The sequence below is a fragment of the Amblyomma americanum genome, chromosome 9 (assembly GCF_052857255.1).
Source record: "Amblyomma americanum isolate KBUSLIRL-KWMA chromosome 9, ASM5285725v1, whole genome shotgun sequence".
Lineage (NCBI taxonomy): Eukaryota > Metazoa > Arthropoda > Arachnida > Ixodida > Ixodidae > Amblyomma > Amblyomma americanum.
In genome coordinates this window covers 117,499,030-117,518,864 of record NC_135505.1, presented here as the reverse complement: position 1 = coordinate 117,518,864, position 19,835 = coordinate 117,499,030, and the positions used below count along the sequence as shown (strand labels likewise).

Genomic DNA, 19,835 nt, shown 5'->3' with positions numbered 1-19,835 from the left:
AGCGAATTGATTTATTGCATTCTGGAGGTGAGAAATAAATATCTTATGGCTTGGGGCTGGATGGCTGAAAGGCGATGACACTGTCCAATTGTCCCCTTCGTCACTTCGCTGCCTCTCTTCTCTCTATTTCTTCTTCTCTCCTGGTCCACCTGGAAGATGAGAAAAACTGGAGTCAACAATGACATTCGGGCATGTGCGTGCCAAAGCATACTAATACCTTAGGCGTGTTTACATCTTCACTTCTATATTGATCATACAACGTTCACATTTCGGGTACTGTTGGGCTTCCGAGAGGCTGTCAATAACTTAAATTGTATGTGGTATGCTGACGCCACATGTATATTTATGTAGAGTCCTACGGACGTTTGCGCATACGCTTGCACTATGTACACTCGGCGTAAAATACTGATCACTTGACACCGTTGAGAGATATTGAACGATATTGGTAAGCGGTATATCAAGATACGCGTATGCTGATGTCGGTATATCGGACACTTGTCCCTCATTTACACTAATTTGTATGCATTTGCACTTAAGCCCACCCCCTGTTCGGAAAAGAAAACATGTTGTCTAAAAAGATTATGCTCCATAATATGGAATTCCTTCTGTAAGCTGAGAGCATCACAAATACGCTCGTATTAAATTCATAATACGTGATTAATCAGTCGGTAGTTAATGGTCCATCGAAAGCACACGTAACGAATATCAACTCATGACCAATGAACATGTTTAGAAACTAGTCACGGTGATTGGTGCTCGAAAAGACTACGAGAATGCAAGTCACGAATATCACACGTCCAAGGTACAAGCGCGCCAGGTTTTTGAACATTCTCAGTTGTTGAGATATTTCACCTTTCTTTCCTTGAAAATAAAAGGTAGTCAAAGATGAGGCATGAACACGAAAGCTAGGCAAGGGATCGCATGACGCACAGCGTGCTATTTGAAGTGTTCAAAAATACATCTAAATATACTCACTATGGGGACTTTGTGGACCAGGGATCTCCATGTCAATCGACGCAGGGCAGCTGGGTGTAGCGGAGAGAAAACCCGTGCTGATTCTCCTGAGAGTTGGCAACGGCGTCCATGTTTGACTTGACCCTGAGCATAAATGGTTTGCTGTGTGCTGCAAATGAAAGATGCGGATGCTGTTACATTTAGACCATGCAAGCATCTTCGCTCGCTTCTAAAGTGTCTAACTTGTACACCAAACGATTAAAAAAAACATTGACGTGGGCGCTTGTATGAAAGCAGACGATCTGCATAATTACACATGAAAATTAAGATACAACAGTACATGCAAAGACGTCTTTTGTATACGGTAATGAGAGTTTTATACATCAAGGGACCTTCAGAGACGCTAGCCAATGAAATGGCTCTTTCTAGGAAGTGACTGGAGTTTGATTTTAATCTCTGCTGGCAGTACGCCATTTCACCTTTTTCGTTAATGATGTTCTGCTGATAAACTCAACTGAAAGACTATTGATACGCCAGTTAAAAAAGTTAATACAGCCAAAAACTTGCGTGGCGATCAGGAGCTCACGCACATTATCACTACCGGCTGATACCGGTTGAAAGTAGTCATGACGTACAGCAGCTCATTAGGGAACTACAGACTTGAGATCCATGTGCTGAAAAATGGCTTGTAATAGCCACTAACAACAACAAAAACATCTCTCAACACTGGATAAAGAGGAAGAAAGCAAGGCTTTACCACTGAATACAGTAGAGAATAGGCACTAATCTTGTGTCTACTTTATTTCGGACGCACTTTTAGAACATACTCTTTGGTTAACAAAAATTTTATTCCTTATTGAAGCTGTTTGTAAAAAAAAAAACTGGGATGTTCTTTTATAGCATACTGAAAAGGCACTCAATACTGCACTGATATATTATTATGTTTGCTGTTTATTCCATCATCGCCGTAAGTGCAAGGCATTATCATTTTCAGCTTGTGTTCACAAGGCCCGTTACCTAGAGAGGTCGCGAATGATCCCGCCGATGTACGTCTATTTCTACAAATAGCAATGAGATTATCGACGATGCAAGCTTCTTACTTATAAATATAGCAGAGTCGTGAGCTGCAGTCTTTCTTATCGAACGAGTGTCAAAAGTTCATGGTGTTATTGGCGGCGCCTAGTTGGGCTGTATTTAGATAGTGTTGTTATTGTTGACCCAATTTTGTCCGAGAAAACAGTTTACTTTGGAACCTTTCGTACACCTGTTGTTATGCCTGCCACTGAAAGGAATCAACAGTCTTTTATTAAAAACCAACAAAACGTAGGTGCTGGCTTTTTCCCAATACTCTTTAGAAAAGGAAGTTAATGGATAAATTTAAAAAAAAAGAGAGACTGCATGCTATCGGCGAGAGCCACGCCAACAATATCCGCATTCCATCAGACCCATTTGCGTGTTATCAAACAGATAACTTGGGAGGAAATGCCACTTACATATGAGCACGTTTTTCTCGTGAAGTCTGGTGCCGCAGAACCTGTCTTCTCCCGGTCCCATGCCGTACGTCGATCCCTGGTCGACGGTGATGAAGTCGTCTCGGCACGCCACCACGTTGTCTTCGTACGTGGGCTGTCCCCACGAGAAGGACGAGTTCGTCTCCGTCTCCCACTTTATGGAGCAGAAGTTCTCTTCAACGCGCAGGCAGATGGAGTAGCGAAGTCCGCTCAGGTAGCGGACCTTGCTGTCCACCGGTGGACCGTAGTTGAAGCTCCTGACAATGGCACTCGGACTGCGGAAGTACTGAAGACATCCTGGGGGCACTGTAACAAGCAAAGATAGCTAATATAGGTCTGTGCTTGGCCAAAGGTGTTGTCTGGTCATAGGTCTTTCAGAGGTCTAGGTATAAGCACCAGGACCAAGTGACTACAGATGGCAGACGCGTCCCTTACTGTTCAGCGTTCTTCTTGGACAGCTGGCGGATGCTAGAGTTTTCGGACACGAGCTACTGTGTTCATGGCGACGACGATGTAGTTCGCCTCTAAGGATCCAGTACAGAACTATGACTGCAAGTTTTGTACGCCTCCCAGTTACCAGTGTCTGGTGTTCTTTCTTCTGTCAATTTTATCGTATGAACACCGAAATCTATTTTTCATACTTTGAAACATTATCTGGTGTGATTTAGTCTTTCATTAATAAGCATGCACAATTACTCTACGAGGATACTCTTAGGAAATCCACATAACACATTTCGCCAAAATACAGGGTTCAAGTGGTGACTAACAATAACGGTGATGCAGTTGTGGAGATTGCGAGTCCCTGCATGAGCACGTCCTTTAAAAAGACGAGAAAGGCCTTTCATTCTTGTCAGACCTTTGAACTTACGCATTATCGCCTTGTTACAATATGTAACTCAGATCTCTTAATAAACACGCGAAGAACCATTCGTCCTTGTTTTGTCTTAGGCAACGAATTGTGCCATTCTTTTCGTCAGTTCAAGCTTGTGAAGTAATCGTTATAGTTGACGATGTGCTTCCGCTTCGATCAAGGTCCTGTCGTCGAAAAGTCGAGATGGTGGTCTGGAGCCCAAGGCTTGTGACTTACCGATGTCTAGACTTCCGCACTGTATCATGCTGATCTTGATCCTCCATCGTCTCGGGCGCTTGCCTCCTCTGCTGATCACACTAAGCACGACGGGGTTGCCTGACTGCCGGCCCATGTCGACGTACACTGCATGACATATCGAGTTATTATTGTCATTAAATGGCAGTTATTGAAAACTGTATCTTAGTCTTTAACAGTGTTTGTCACATATCGAGCAGTGTGTTAACACATCATTCTTATTGCCAAGAGAAATAACTGGGACAAATTATGTGCAGTTTGAAAACAGCTGCATTAAAATATCTTATAGTTCTTTCTCATGACTCCTTTTTGGAAATAGTACCGTAATTCTTGCAACAAAGAGAAAGTGTTCATTACCGCAGCTGCGGTATCTGATTTTGTGCAACATTATTTATCTAATCAACATTGTCATCCTCTTAGCTGGTGCCAGCTACTGCTGGATGATGTCAAGCCAAGCTAAAAAAGCGGAGGTGGAATATCCCAAACATTGATTTAAATATATTAAACTATCAGGTACCGGTACAATGTATACCGTGGCGTGACAAATGTATGAGACTGTCATACTGAATTCTAAACACAACACATCGAGGTTTGCCTGTCAGGCCTTTCCCGCTGAACCTTCTGACAGCAACTTGCAGGTGGTCGTCACAAAAAAAAGAAACATATAAACCTGCAATACGGCAAATGAGGGAACACATTCATCCTCTGCTGCGTTTATATGTTCTTTATCGCAGTATAGTTAGAGTACGTCTAGCAGCTGTAGGATTCCACTAGACTAAACTTTAGCTACCGAGCTGCTTTTATGCGTGACCTCTCAGTGTAGCCCGACTGCCAAGTCTCAGCAACCTGTTAAAACGTCGTTTAGTTAACGAATTATGCGTGAAAGCTCTCCGGGCAAACAAACTGGCAAAGACTGCCTCCAATTCTCGCGTCTGGAACACGGTAGCTTCCTGTTCAATGAGAATTTGCTCGCAACCACCAGATGGTTCGTGGCTCTAAACTTGCATAAGTATACTGCGCGCAGCATTTTTTTCACTATATGCATGTACCTACTTGTACACTGTGCATTTCACGCTGCACATATCCCAAAATGTGTACACTTCTAATGTACATTCTAAATAGATTCAAAAGGATGGGAACTCACAGTGCTGCCCGTTATTCTCTCCGCACAACTGAGGCAGGTTTTCGCCCACTGTGCTGCGAACCATGAAGGAATCGACGTTGCAGAGTCCCTGCTCGTCGGGCGGCGCCAGGCTGAACTCGAGAAAGTCGAGCCGCAGCTGGCAGATGTCGGGCGTCTTGGTGATGGTCACCTCGCAGGTGCCAGTGCCCACCTCGCCACTCGGGTAGCTTGGGTTCACGAACTCCGTCTCGTTCACGCTGCTTACCATGTTGCATGTGAAGCTCACTGTTGATGGATTTATGGGGAGGTGAAAGAACGAGACAAACAGTAGTCAGGCATTACTTTAGGCAACTCTATTGCGGGCACTGACGACCTTACATATATTCGTAAAACAGACCAAATACCTTGACAGAACACGAGAGTCATGATAAGAAGGCTTTGTCTAGCAGTGATCAAATCACGAATGATGTACTACTCTCAGCTATGCCATGAAACTCTACTTTGCCCCAGACACACGAACAAACAGCGTTTTTCAATTATCGGTTGCATATTTAGCCTGGAAAGAGTGTTTTTTTTTCGATGCTGTGTCTTTAAAAGCCACTCTGCCCGGTAAGGTATTCAGGATAATCAGTGCTTTTGATTAGTGCTTTTCGAGGACGTGCGAGTGCTTTGCTTGGCGCACCAAGCCAGGGAAGAACAACAGCTAGAGTCAGGTCTAGGCTGCAATAATAATAATAATAATTGGTTTTTTTGGGGAAAGGAAGTGGCGCAGTATCTGTCTCATATATCTTTGGACACCTGAACCACGCCGTAAGGGAAGGGATAAAGGAGGGAGTGAAAGAAGAAAGGAAGAATAGGTGCCGTAGTGGAGGGCTCCGGAATAATTTCGACCACCTGGGGACCTTTAACGTGCACTGACAGCGCACAGCACACGGGCGCCTTAGCGTTTTTCCTCCATAAAAAACGCAGCCGCCGCGGTCGGGTTCGAACCCGGGAACTCCGGATCAGTACTCGAGCGCCCTAACTACTGAGCCACCGCGACGGGCTAGGCTGCAGCGAGTAATTTACGTTTTCCGCATTGGCAGAAACAGTAAATGTGCCAACTTTTTCTTCCATATGTGTCCCATTCAAGAATATTACCAATGCATGGCTTGGCATTGTTTTCCTCTTTGTAGTGCTGGTTTGCCGGCCGGACTTTCGAAAAAAGGGGTATAGCTGCCAGCCAGCAGTTCATTTCGTTGAACTTAATTATAGGGTTTGGAAACGTTTGCTAGTAATACCGGTTTCTAACAATATTTCATTTCAGAAGTACAAGACATTGTGCTGGATACCAAAGGTAGAATTAAACGTTAAAATATGTATAGGTTAAGGTGGTGACCCGGAAAGCTAAGCACATTGAAACTGTGCGATATTATATGAGCTTTTAATATATGAACTAATATGTGGTTCTTAGTCAGCATGGAGGCAAAAGACTAGGAGAGCATTTTCGCTCCAAGGTTCTCGGAGAAACCATACCGAGAAAGGACAACTATTGTACACGGTTTATGATTTCCTATTATATTTCACGCGAGAAAGATCAGAGCAGCGAATATTTAGTACCCTGATGCGAGGATATTGCCAGCATATGCATGCAGAAAGGGCATTAGGGGATTGGAAATGAACTATTGCGTTAATTGTGACCGTTCAAGCACCGCACGCCAGTCCAGCTCTCACCTCGACAGCAGACTCCGTAGCCTTCAGCGCAGCGTCCAATGTCTGTTCCCTGCTTGGCACCGCACTCTTGTTCCGTGACGCAGGTCCCATTCTGGCCGTACTTGCCTTCACAGGCCTGGTTTCGGTATCGCAGAAATGTGAAGTATCCGCCTGCGAAAGTAGGAATGGTTACCCATGCAGTAAAGCCTCTTCTCCAGAGGCATCAAATGACGTAGTGCCGATGTCAGTGATGTCAGTTTAACGTCTCCTTTAGTTCACCGATTTTTTCTAGAGCATGTCCAGCATTGTTCGAAAAAAAATTTGAATATTGATAAGTTGTAAAGTACCGATATCGAGATATTAAACATAATGTTCCATTCTTCCGATATGTAGCAAAATATTTCTGGCGTTACCATCGCTCGCACCGAACAATTAAGACTGTCATAGAAAACTAATGGGGAATGCTTTTGATGATAGCAAACACGTTAATATAAAAAATACAAGCCTGCCGACGGGAGATCTGCGGTTATATTGATTGCTATAGTGAAATTTTACAATATATAAAAAATTGCGTTCATAAACTCTTCCCCGTTCAAAAATGCTTTTGTCCAAAAATGTTGGGCGTGTAACGCTGACAAGTACATTGCACAGTTAAGTTGTTTTCATGCTCCAAAAAGTTTTTTTTTCTTGCCCAAGATGTTTACGAGTAAGCAACGCGCCCATATTCTTAGGGTATTGTGTGAAGCATTCAGTACTGATTTAAAAAATAATGTTGCCTGTAGCGAGCTGAGAGCATATTTACTTCACACATTCATCTCGCAACCTTTTGAGGAATGAGTCTCGATTCTCGAATCAACTTTTACTCACTCAGCTGTGGTCTTGATGTCTGTGCTTCGGCGAGGCCCAGGAGTGCAATGCCCACGAGAAGCGCCCACAGGATTCTCGGCATCTGGAAGCAATATGTCTCTGATGCAACGAACCAAGTGACCCGACCAATAAAAGAACGCTGCCCCGATACCAATTTAAAATCAGCATCGAGATTCTAATACAGAAACATCGGCTTTGGTGGACTCAGGAAAGTAACGACTGTTCGAATATGGTTCCTTCAATAAGTATGAAACATTTCTGGAAAGAATTCGGCCTATGTTTGTAACGATTATTGATACATTTACGGCAGTGAAAAACATTCATCGCATGACCAATTTGGTGGGCATACCTTGGGAAGTCGATAAAGAAGAACGTATCTCGAAGGTAATAAAAAAATGTAGGGCATTTTATCACGTCATTCCACACACTTTCCTCACATAATGATTCACAAGAGCTTCCGGCCCGGTTATTACTAGAAGCCTAATAGACCCACTATGACCCACGATACAGCGGCTGTTAATCTCTTGAAAGATTTATGCCTTCCATCTTTTCGCAGGAGATCAGGCCGCGTAATTCCTCACATCACCACCGTCAGCGGGCGGGACAAAAATAAAGCGAAGTCGGCGCGAATCCGCTTCTCACCTCGAGTGTCGGCGCTGAATCCAGTCTGGGTGCTGCAGACCAGACTGAGGAGCTGGGCGAGCCAAGGTGGTCGTTTTAAGGCCGCAGCTCGTCACCGGCGCTGCCTTCTCCCGGAAGCCAACCGCAGAGGAGCAGGTCAAACAGCCGAAACGTCGCTTTTGCATCTTGTGTTTTCTTTCGCGCGTCCGGCGCCGAGGCCGAGGGCGAGAAGGTTTCACGGTCAACGATCTTGCACGTCCCCTTCGCCGCTGCTTCCTTCCTTCCTTCTTCCTCGCCTACTCCGGGTCTGTTGCTGTTCGTTCCGTTTCGTGTTTCCGTTTTGCGTTTTTTTCGTCGCTCTGTTTACATTTAGAATCGCCCTGTTTTTCCGTGGGCGAATTTCGTTCTTCGGTAATTCAGACTGATCGTTTTGCTGGTTAAGAAGACACGCAAAGAATGCGTACCCTAGCAGTTCTGGAAAATCGTATTTTTTTCAACGCGAAGTTTTTTTTCATGAAATAAGGGTTCTGAAATATCGTGGGATTGCACCAAAGCAACAAAAATATACCGGCTGCTTTCTCCTTAGGGCGCTTGTAGTTATCTGCTATTTATTGTCGAAAACTCACCCCGTTGGTTTTCTATGGAAGTCTTATCTACTCGGTACGAGGGCAGGAAAAAAAATTTTAAAAATGGCAAGGTTTTAACGTAGTTAAACCGGGTAGTCATGTGAAAGATAACTTCATGAGTTATCTAATCTCACCAGGAACACACATTCTTACATCACAAGGTGTACGGAACAGTGGAAGGTAGTCACTCCGCGTGCCAATTATTCCACACAAAAGATGTCATACACACTACCCACACTTTTAAATTTGTTTCTGAAATCAAGTCTTGATATTTATATAACTGATGTACGAGCTTTACGTCAACACTTTGTCACTCAATCTTTCTTAAATAACTGAAGAGCGTTTTTCAGGTAATTTGTGTTTTTGAGTTTATTTTTTGTGCAAATTTCACATGTGGTCAATTGCTATGTATATCTCCTGCTCAATCGCTGTTTGCCTTGTAAAGGAGGCTGCGGGCTCTAGTCAAGTCGCTTGCCTCTAAAGCGACTTTTACTCGCAGTCTCCTCCATCACTGATGGAAATAAAGAAGTTATTATTATTATTATTAAAGCATGTGCTCAGTCTTATTGGCTCATGGTTTTGCGTTGCCGGGTCGTCGGCACGTCTGGCGACGATATTAGACTCAGGTTAAGCTCTGATCTAGGTTAAGGTGATTTGATCGTTCGCAAGCGTACAAGGCAAGTGTAGCAAGTGGCGGCAGACAGTTATATGGAGCGAATGAGATTAAGAAGTCGGCGGGGATTGGTGGCCGCAGTTGGCAAAGGACAGGGTTAATTGGAGAGACATGGGAGAGGCTTTTGTCCTGCAGTGGGCGTAGCCAGGCTGATGATGATGATGATGATCTGTCCGCGCGGCAGATGGAAGCGGATGAGGACGATGTGCAATGCACAGCGCGAGAGTGTGTACCAGTTTAACACAGGCATGACCGGCTACTATTGTGTTGTGCTCTCGTGCGGTGGCCAGCGAAGCTGATCTGTTCGCACAGGCGCGGGTTCGAATCCCAGTCGCGGCAATATTTTAATTTGTAATAAGCACTGCGTTTTGCAAAGCACTGCGTCGCGAACAACCAGCGGTACAGTCCAGTTAAAGACCAGAGGCAGCGGTCAGTCCAGAGCACGCACGCACGCACGCACGCACGAAGGAAGGAAGGAAGGAAGGAAGGAAGGAAGGAAGGAAGGAAGGAAGGAAGGAAGGAAGGAAGGAAGGAAGGAAGGAAGGAAGGAAGGAAGGAAGGAAGGAAGGAAGGAAGGAAGGAAGGAAGGAAGGAAGGAAGGAAGGAAGGAAGGAAGGAAGGAAGGAAGGAAGGAAGGAAGGAAGGAAGGAAGGAAGGAAGGAAGGAAGGAAGGAAGGAAGGAAGGAAGGAAGGAAGGAAGGAAGGAAGGAAGGAAGGAAGGAAGGCCTCAGACGTTGCTGGCACGTACCCACTACGGGGGAGTGGCCAGGACACAGGCGGTTAATTGCTGGATACAGGAAAGTTTCGACACGAAAAGGAGTGGTGACAGGATGTAGCCTGATAGATTGGAAGACGGAAGGACAGGGGTCGGGACCAAGCGTTCGGCGCTTCTCGTCGTCTTCTTCGTTAAGCGCCAGCCTCTGAAGATTCCAAAGCCGAAGGCCAGTCATACAATTTATTCAAGTTCAAGGCTTCAGCGATGAATCGGCGTTTGTAGCTTTGGTCGTGAAGTAGAGCTGTCGCTCGAAAACAAGATTTTGCTACGCATCAGAATATTAGATCATTCTCATCAATATGTCCATAACAGTACCTTACAGTATTCCACAGCTGCCTCACAATTATTGTCCAAAACGCACCTCATTAATTTTCTACGGCAGTTTTAACTACTCGATGCCAGCGTAGGAAAAACCTTAAAATGTAGATTTCACAGTGCGTCCAAGGATAGGTCACACCTGTCAATATAACAGTACATTACAAAATTCCTCATTTTCCTCACAGTTAACAGAGGCATCCAAGAAAGCTGGACTTTACTGTTCTTCCGGTCGCAGTGAAACACGAGAAGTGCTGAAATTTCTGGCACAGTAAAAATAAAATAAAAAAGCACTGAAATTCAAGGGAGGATTTATAGTTCACCCTTGGAGGGGCGTTTTGGGGTGGGGGGTCCCAAACAGCGAGGTTCATCTCGGTTTTCCTGCATGAAATTACTCGCTTTGGATAGTGGGGGGAGGGGGTGCGCACAAAAACGTAGAACTTAAACATATAGAAATGCAAGCAGCACCGGACACGACAAGGCGTGGGCACAATCAGACCAACGTCATTGTTTCACGCATAACGGTTAACGACTCTCGGCATAACTTGAAATTCACACGCGCCAAGTTTTGAATCAAACTCAGTTCCTCCACTCAGGTAAAACAACTCAGTTTGTTCGTTCTACACATAACGCAGTCATTTCATAGCATGAGATGGTTGCAAAGTGCTTCAATGCGATCAGGTTAAAAGACGCAACAGTGAAGGATTTAATAATCAATAATCTCCCAAGGTGTTTTGTTTTATTTTGAATAATAAACTGCGAGTTCATAACTTGCATTCTTGCTGTAATATAGACATTTCCTTTTTGGAACAATACTGCTATACTGCTTTTGCAGTGGTCAATCTGTGTGTTCTTCCTCACTTGCAACAGGTTCGTAGTAGCGTCTAACTGGATGCAGACGCGCCGCGGTGGCTCAGTAGCGCTCGGCTACTGATCCGGAGTTCCCGGGTTCGAACCCGACCGCGGCGGCTGCGTTTTTATGGAGGCAAAACGCTAAGGCGCCCGTGTGCTGTGCGATGTCAGTGCACGCTAAAGATCCCCACGTGGTCGAAATTATTCCGGAGCCCTCCACTACGGCACCTCCTTCTTCCTTTCTTCTTTTACTCACTCCTTTATCCCTTCCCTTACGGCGCGGTTCAGGTTTCCAACGATATATGAGACAGATACTGCGCGATTTCGTTTCCCCAAAAACCAATTATTAACTGAATACAGAAGAAGAAGGGATCTATTCTTAATCCGCAGGCTGTTTAATGGTCAATCGTGATTCGGGTATATAACGTTTCGTTAGCAGTGAACTTCTTTACATTTCCGGCGCGGATAATCCGACTCCATCACATGGCCTGACGGTGGTGAGGAAAACCAAATGTGTGCAGTTCCCAAGCGATAGTAACTGAAATCTGCCTGTAATTCAATGTGGTTACAATGTTCATGCGAGTGCCTTCTTTAAAGCATATCCCCCTTCGGTCTGGTAAAAGCACATTCGCCAAAGCACGAGCACTGTTACCACCATGACACCGCACAAAACATCGCCGTATGAGCCAAACTGGCATCCCCGTTATCATGTGTGGTCGCTGTCTTGGCAGAATACACACGTACTGGGCTTGTTCTCAAGTCCAAAAGCCCACCCGCTTTAACATGCGGCCTTTTCTCTATGCCCGTGTTTTTCCCCCGACAGATCAGAGCAGCTCCAACATTGAACCTTGTCCTCATCTCCTCCTTCCTGCCACTCATGTTGGAGACCAGGTTCGACAACACGAGTCTTCCCCACACTTCTTTGTATGTACTCTTCGAAGCCAGTACCTAGAGGATGCAAAAAAATAGTTACTGTCTCCCAGAGGATGTTCCTCGATCTAGGACCGGAGACTGTACGCACTGGTGTTGCAACTACCTACACTAAAAAGGGCACCAAGAAAACTAAGGACAGAACAACAAATTACAGAGCTATATTTTTCGTGCAGCGTGCAGCAACTTCCTGTACCCATTTTGTCTTCGTTCCGTCCGCGCAGGTCTGGCACGCCAGGCCAACCTTGCCCTTCTTAGCGTGCTGTCATTGTGACGTCGGTGGCCAGGCGTGAACCGGGTCCGCACGAAAACATTCGTTTTGCTTATCGCACCGGTGCCCGCGAAGTCTTCTCACGCCTGCCAACAGTGACGCGTTGCCGGTTCTTGAAATCTTTTTTGCATGCATGCCCGTTCCGCCGCGAATCCGGCGGACGTCTTCAGTCTTGAATCTGGTATCCCGCTAGGCCCAACGCCACCTAGGGGCTATGATGATCCAAACAACTTGCGACTCTGATGTCTTGTCAGTTTCGTGATTGAGTTGTCGAACAGGTTGTGAGGTTTGCCATGAGGTCTCGATGCCGAGAACCTCCGTTCGCGGTGAACTTTGTGCTGTGGATTATATTGGAAGCCTTTATAGTGGCTGCCTTTGATGCTGGCCTTGGAGAACATCGTGACCAATATCAACCGAGGACGGCATCCCCAACTTGGACCAAGAACAGTCGCTGTAAGTCTGGGTTACGCTGTCTGAACTGTTTGAAACCTTGTCGGAAGTGAGATGCATGAGTCGCGATGCTTCATTGCATAGGGTACGATGAATGTGTGCTTGCTACGAGAAACAGCCGGTTCTCTGCCACTGCTTACAAGCAGGCTGGGAGAGAAAGGTAGAATTTTTAGTTGATCCGGAAGTTTGGATGCCCTATTCGTTTTGAAGATACGTCAAGACTCTGAACTAATCTGTAGAGGACTACAGTTTCGTGAGAAATGGAGGAAAAGCCAGTCATAAACAGAGGTGGGCAACCTCATGAGGTTTCGACCTCATGAGGTCGACCTCAACCTCAAAATGACCTCAACCTCACGTCATGAGGTGAGGTTGAGGTGAGGTCGGCGCCGGCTCGAAATTTTCTGAGGTCAGCAAATCAGACCTCAACCTTACACGTGAGTTTGAGATTGAGTGAGGTCGTCATTCAGTGAGGTCGAAATTTTGAGGTCGAGACTTTTTGCAGTTGCCACGTCTTACTCCGACGAATGCCGCTTCCGAAGCAGAGTTGCAGCCCATCGCCGCAGTGTTCGTGCAATGACGCTTGGTGTTCGGTTTCGCCTGTTTGGACAACCGGATGCCACAGTTCCCTCTTAGCTTCCGGTGCTGCGCCGTAATATCCGTTCAGTCCGAGCCTACAGGAAGACGCACCCCTCTGGTCGTCCCGGAAGGAGTGTTGCTGTCACAGCACGCCACTCTCCCTCCCGCTTGCACCGCTGGTGTAGCACCCGGTCGGCTCAAACTCCTGGGAGCGCGCAAAGCACCTAACACACGTTGACCCGCGGTAGCTTTGTTTGATGCCGCAAACAAAGAAATTCAGTCCAGCAAGCACGCAATAAATTCGTCGCAGTGCTGATGGCCCCTAGCAAGACTGCTTCGTGTTCATGCTCGTTGTCGGCGCTGACGTCATGGCTCTTGCCTTACAGTCGAGTAAAGTGATCCTGCTCTACATTACAAACTGACCTAACAGAAACTGGAGTAGTCGGCACAGGAAAGAGTGTAATTCAGGTGGTTCCTAACAATGACACCTCCTGATTTGATCTGAAAAGCACGAAGTCAGAAAAACCTGCAACACCGTCAACTTTTGATCGGTGACTTCCCCTTTCGAATCTCACACTATTCTGTGTATTCTCGCTCCGTAATGCAAGAAGATGGAAATATAATTTCGCTTTTTTATCCTTCCGAATAACCTCTCTTTGGTCTCCTGTTGTTTGCTCCTTCTCGGAAATTCGCTTATTATGACGAAACACCACAACACGAGGCGAACGCACCAGCATAGCGGTGTTGCAGCGGCGAAAAAATGCAAAACTATAATGAATGTATGATGATGTGGTAGCTGATTCCTTTTCCTTCTTTTAATGAACATGTGTGAATGGAAGCGATTACATGCTCGCGCTGTGCTGCTGAGTAGCTGTTTCAAACCTTCTAATATGACGTTTAATGGGGCACACTGTTGTTCGCTTCTTTTTTTAGTGTGCGATTTTTCTTTGTATGTTTCTACGCATTCTCTTTTTTTTTCTTTTCTCGTATGCGATCTGTTAGGTTGGCGGCCTGCCTTGCAGACGACGAGGCACTACACGTTATCTTTCCTTTAACTGTTTTGCCGAGACCCATCGGTCACCTTAAACGGTTTCGCAGAATGCTCGCGGGGTGCTCGTCGAGGATGCTGGCGCACCATTGATTAGTTCAGTTGTGAAGGCAAACAAGTGACTGAATTCAAGCAGCTTGTCTCAGGCTGATTGACGAAATGGTGCCCAGAATTCTGTTGAGGCGTATGAGTACTTAGGCGGTTCCCCCCCCCCCCCCCCTGTGTGGGGGCTCGGAAAAATATTTCGCTGCGGGTAAATTTGAGCGGAGAGCCGTGGTGCTCTTGATAGAGAGAGCGGTTCCCGCTGCCCACTCTAGGCCAGTTGATTTGACTCGTGTGATATTAATAGTTGGCACAGTGATCGAAGACGTAATCTAGCCCTTTCTTTCAAAATGCCGCGGGTTCACTAAGTCGTCGGAGAATTCCCAGGATTTCAGAACCATTATCATCGCTCCTAGAGGGAAGTGGCGGAAACGGGGGAGAGTCCTGACATCCCAGGAACATCAACATCACCATGCTTAATTATCAGCTGCACGTATTCCTATTTTCCCGCAAAATAATTGTCTTCGGTTGATGGGTAATGTACAATATTTTATCAATATTCTGGCAACTTTTAATTTAGTAGCGGCATATCAGACTTCCCCGGGCTCATAAGGATACACTGTTAGCATCCTCATCATTGCCATCATCTCGAGAGTAAAGGCATGTGTCGTTGCATCACCTTTTCAGTATGTCCTACATGAGAACTGGCGCGTTTACGTGCTGGGCAATCCGAATGTCATTAATGTGGACCGGGTTGTGGGCACTCTTTGTAATGCGTCATGCTCGCATGTGTAGTAATGTGGGATCCAAATGGATCTTGAAATGGGGGTGAATGGGAGCCTGGTACGAGGAGAAATTACATCGTTGTCACGTGAGTAGGTGCGATGTCATATTACAGCGTCATCACGTGACTAGGTTTGATGGCGCATTACATCGCTGTCCCGTGACCTGGTATGACGTCACACTCACATGATGTCATCGCTAATTATACTAATTAGTCTTAGCGTTATCTAATTATATTAGCATGAATTAACTGCGTAACGTCATCATCTTCATCGCATGACTCGTCGGCTCGTGACGTCGCATGGTGCCGTTTCTTGTGGACAGATTTTTGCGGATATGACCTTGAAAGTAAGCCATCTAATGCTTTCGCATTAATAAAAGAAACCGCTCGCTTCTACACAGACATAAATACAACATATCTCTGTTGGTATACTACAGTCGCAGCTTATTAAGTGTTTTCGAAGGCAACATACAGAGGACAGAAAAGAGCATTCTCGCTATGCCTGCTAGAGCTAGGAAATCGAAATATTCTGATGTGCGTCTGCATAACCGTCGCATTGGAAAGTAGATCGACGCCCAGTTTATTTATATTCGGTAACTATTCTTAAGCCTGAAAAGAGTACCGTGAATACCTCCCCCCTCCTCCCAATTTCTGGAAGATGGTGTAGAAGGGCTGTGTTTGTCAATTGCCGGTTCGTGCGTGAATGAGCGAGAGGCTTCTAATACGAACAAGTATACACGAAGCAGGTGGCCAAGTATTGACACATTTAAAGTACTCACCGACGTACTGGTCGTTACCGCGTATGGGACACACCTGCCAGCAGGGCATATACTCTCTGAGGGTTCATCTCAGATTATACGCTTCTCCTATTGCGTGCACATCAAGTGTCTGTACACACCTTATTAAACAACACCATCATCATTTTGGCTTTCCTGTCTCACAGGATTCTCAGAATTGTTTTTAACTGAAAAACTTCTTACTCACTTTTTGTTTTGTTTTTCTTTTGTTTTCTGAGGTCGAGCAGCCGACCTTAACCTCACGATTTGAGGTTGAGGTGAGGTTGAGTGAGGTCAGCAGTGGTCTCAGGAAAAGTGAGGTGAGGGCGTCTAAGGAGACCTCAACCTTAACCTCAACTGATGAGGTTAAGGTTGAGTGAGGTCGGCACATTCTTTTTGAGGTTGAGGTGAGGGCCAGATTTTTGAGGTCAAACGCCCACCTGTGGTCATAAACCACCGATCCCGCGACTACCAGAAGGTAAAAAATTTGAGGCTGGACATGATGATGCTAAAGGCCTGTCTGCGACTAGCCGCATGATCGTGAAAAAAAAATGCTGAAAGGCAATTCATATATGTAAGAATCATATTCTCCTGGTATAAGAACATCTCTTCGTGGAAATGGTCGATATACATATTCTTCTCGCTTCTGACAAACATCAGATAAATAGAAAAAAAGTGGAGTCTTTGTTTTCGTAAGTGGGGTTTAATATCCCGGCGCTACACGTTGACAATGAGAAACGCTGTAGTGGGAGAATCTGGGTGAATTTCGGCCAACTACACTGCTTCAGCACGCACGGACACCGCACTACACACGAGTGTTTTTGCATTTCACCTCCGTAAAATTCGATGCCGCGACTTCGAGCTTGCAGCCGAACTCTATAACCACTGAGTCACCACAGCGATCCAGAAACATGTTAACATGTCGCCAAGGGCATAAACATCTGCTGACAGTTACCAGTTATAGACAGAGGTGCAAAGTAACTCATGAACAGCAATTTCTTTTGCTTGCTGAGGACGCTGATTTGTTGCTGGTTTTTGTGGGAGAGTTTTTACAAGGACAAAACGTCAGTGCAATATCACGAAATGGTGGACTTTAATAATAATAATTGGTTTTGGGGGAAAGGAAATGGCACAGTATCTGTCTCATATATCGTTGGACACCTGAACCGCGCCGTAAGGGAAGGGATAAAGGAGGGAGTGAAAGCAAGGGTGGAATTTCCTGGGTACCTTCTTGTGATACGTCTTCTTCTATATTTTTTGTTGATTTAGGTTCTGTAGTATAGCTATGCTTGCGTAAAGAAATGTCTCAAAATGTTATCAACAATGCATGCTTCATTACAAAGGTAGTAAGGGGAGATCACACTTCATTGCCGTTGCGTTCACTCATATTGTGGAACCTTTTTCTGTATAAAGTCAGACAACAGCCACAAAAATTGTGTCTCTTGTAATAAGTAGTTATCGTTGTGTTGTTAGGCATGATTTGCAGCGTCTCCTCCAAGGCATATTGTATAATATGGGCAAATAAACACTAATAATTATAATAATACATTAGTAATCTGATTGTTATAAGTATCAGCCTGCTCAGTTGGGCAGATAAAAACGACATTTTCTTCATCTTGTTCTGTAAGATTACGTAGTCCCTCTGTTATGCTGAACGATAAGCGTGTAAGAACTAGTAACTGCATTTTTACTCTTAGGCAACGATTTAAAATTAATCTGTAAACATCTCAGTTTTGTACCAAGATCAGAATAGCGTGACCGAAATCAACAAAGAAGAATTTCTTGCAGCAATGGGTAGCCTCTTCCTCTTTTCCCGGCCCTCAAGGTTACAGCATAAAGTTCAAATTACATTTCGTTTTGTTTACGTTAGGGCAAAATTGAGCTGGAACAGCCTCAAAATAATTTCAGCGGTAAAGACACATAGTTGAACTTTATGGCGAGGTCCAACTCACAAAAATATTTCCCAATGTGCCAGCTGAGTCAGTTTAGCAAGCCTGCTTTGCGCTGCTTAATAGCGCATGAGTTGTTCTGGATAATAACAGGCTCTTGCATCAGTGCCTGCACTTCTGTATTACCAAAATAATTGAAGAACTGACTTCTCAATGCACAGAGAAAGGAAACACGGGCAATCCTAATATGAACAATTTCAACTGAGCGGGCTCATGCAGTTCTGTTGCGCAGTACCATAAAGTCGAAAGATAGTCAGGAGGTGCAGGGGGCTGTAATGTTGACGCAAAGCTCTGTAATGGTTGCTTGATCATTCCTCAATGCCACCAGATTGATCCCGAATAACCGCACCAAGGCGGAACCGATCCAACGTTGTTGGGGTCGAGAAGGTTGTGGTCGCTTTGCACGCCAGATCTCGAAAGTTGTTTGTTAGCTATAAATAGAGCACGGCCTAGAGCAGCGGGCATTCTATTAAACGACCGCCGAGCACGCTTGTTGCTATCACCGCCGCCTGGTCATCCAGTTTTTTTTTTTTTTTTGTGGTCACAGGTCAGACCAATAAACATTTTTTGGAAGCCATTTTCTCTGCCTTTCTCACTGCCGGAAAGCCGTCACCACAAGTTGCCAATATGAACGCTTTCTGTGGTTCCGATTGCGCAATATACAGGCCACGTGTTTGGGGCGACGTGTACAGACCTTACGAGTATTTAGAACAAGATATTTGCTCATTACGCGAATGGCATTTCCAAAGCTGGATTATACAATAATTAGAAAGACAGGTAACGCAATGGTGTCATTATTTTAATCTGAACGTTTAGCTATCCTGCACACAAAAGCTTACTGTTTTTTTTCGTGCATACGCTTACGTACTGACATGAAGCAATGCACTGTGCATTGCTCGTACTATTTTTGCAGTGTCCCACAACACGCACTTGGTTCAATATATCGGCAAAGACATGAGCCTCACGCGTACGTACTGACATGAAGCAATGCACTGTGCATTTCTCATGCTATTTTTGTAGTATCCCACAACCCCCACTTGGTTCAATATATCTGCAAAGACATGAGCCTCACGCTTACGTACTGACATGAAGCAATGCACTGTGCATTGCTCGTACTATTTTTGTAGTATCCCACAACCCGCACTTGGTTCAATATATCTGCAAAGACATGAGCCTCACGCTTACGTAGTGACATGATGCAATGCACTGTGCATTGCTAGTACTATTTTTGTAGTATCCCACAACCCTCACTTGGTTCAATATATCTGCAAAGACATGAGCCTCACGCTTACGTACTGACATGAAGCAATGCACTGTGCATTGCTCGTACTATTTTTGCAGTATCCCGCAACACGCACTTGGTTCAATATATCTGCAAAGACATGAGCCTCAGGTTCTCCCTAAATACTTATCACAACCCCTGACGTTGCCTTCAGATTCTTCGTACGCCAATGGGTGAGATGGAAATCAACACAGATCCTGGGTTGAAAAAATAGACTTCCTTTTAAATAAGACCGCAAAGCGTATTTGTGAAAACACGGTACACGCAACTACGAAGCAATTCGATCACAGCTTTTATTTATGTTCTGCGTGTTACGTTACGTGCCTCACCCTCATGGCTACGTCTGTTGGAGCCTCCTTTGTCTAGCAGGTCATCTCAAGCAGATTATAGTCCTGAGAAAGAATCAATGCCGTGGCAAATAATAGGCGGAAGAGGAACACTGCGAGTGATTCAACTCGCTTTGAGTCTTATCGAACACGGAAGCCTTAAAGGAGGCTCTGCCCGTTTTCCACTTGCGACTAGCACGTATCGCCACTGCACTGACCCGCGGGGACATGCAGTCTTTGTGACCCACGGGGTACCTGCAGAAGCATTTTGTTTCAAAACAAGTGAT

General features: G+C 45.2%; 1 protein-coding gene across 1 annotated transcript; it reads right to left on the bottom strand.

Annotated features, from left to right (window-relative positions):
* Positions 1-8,023, bottom strand: LOC144105404 (uncharacterized). Its single transcript, XM_077638523.1, has 8 exons — positions 7,895-8,023; positions 7,253-7,334; positions 6,407-6,556; positions 4,715-4,978; positions 3,553-3,678; positions 2,448-2,771; positions 976-1,123; positions 1-149 (listed from the first exon to the last, which is right to left on the bottom strand). The coding sequence occupies exons 2-7, from the start codon at positions 7,332-7,334 to the stop codon at positions 1,008-1,010; spliced, it is 1,062 nt and encodes a 353-aa protein (XP_077494649.1). The 5' UTR covers positions 7,895-8,023; the 3' UTR covers positions 1-149; positions 976-1,007.
* Between the last annotated feature and the right edge of the window lie 11,812 nt (positions 8,024-19,835).

Coding starts and splice junctions, on each gene's coding strand:
- LOC144105404 (XM_077638523.1), bottom strand. CDS start 7,334: ATGCCGAGAATCCTGTGGGCGCTTCTCGTGGGCATTGCACTCCTGGGC. Junction 6,557..7,252: donor GACATCAAGACCACAGCTGA/GTGAGTAAAAGT, acceptor CTACTTTCGCAG/GCGGATACTTCACATTTCTG. Junction 1,124..2,447: donor CGAGAAAAACGTGCTCATAT/GTAAGTGGCATT, acceptor TTTCATTTGCAG/CACACAGCAAACCATTTATG.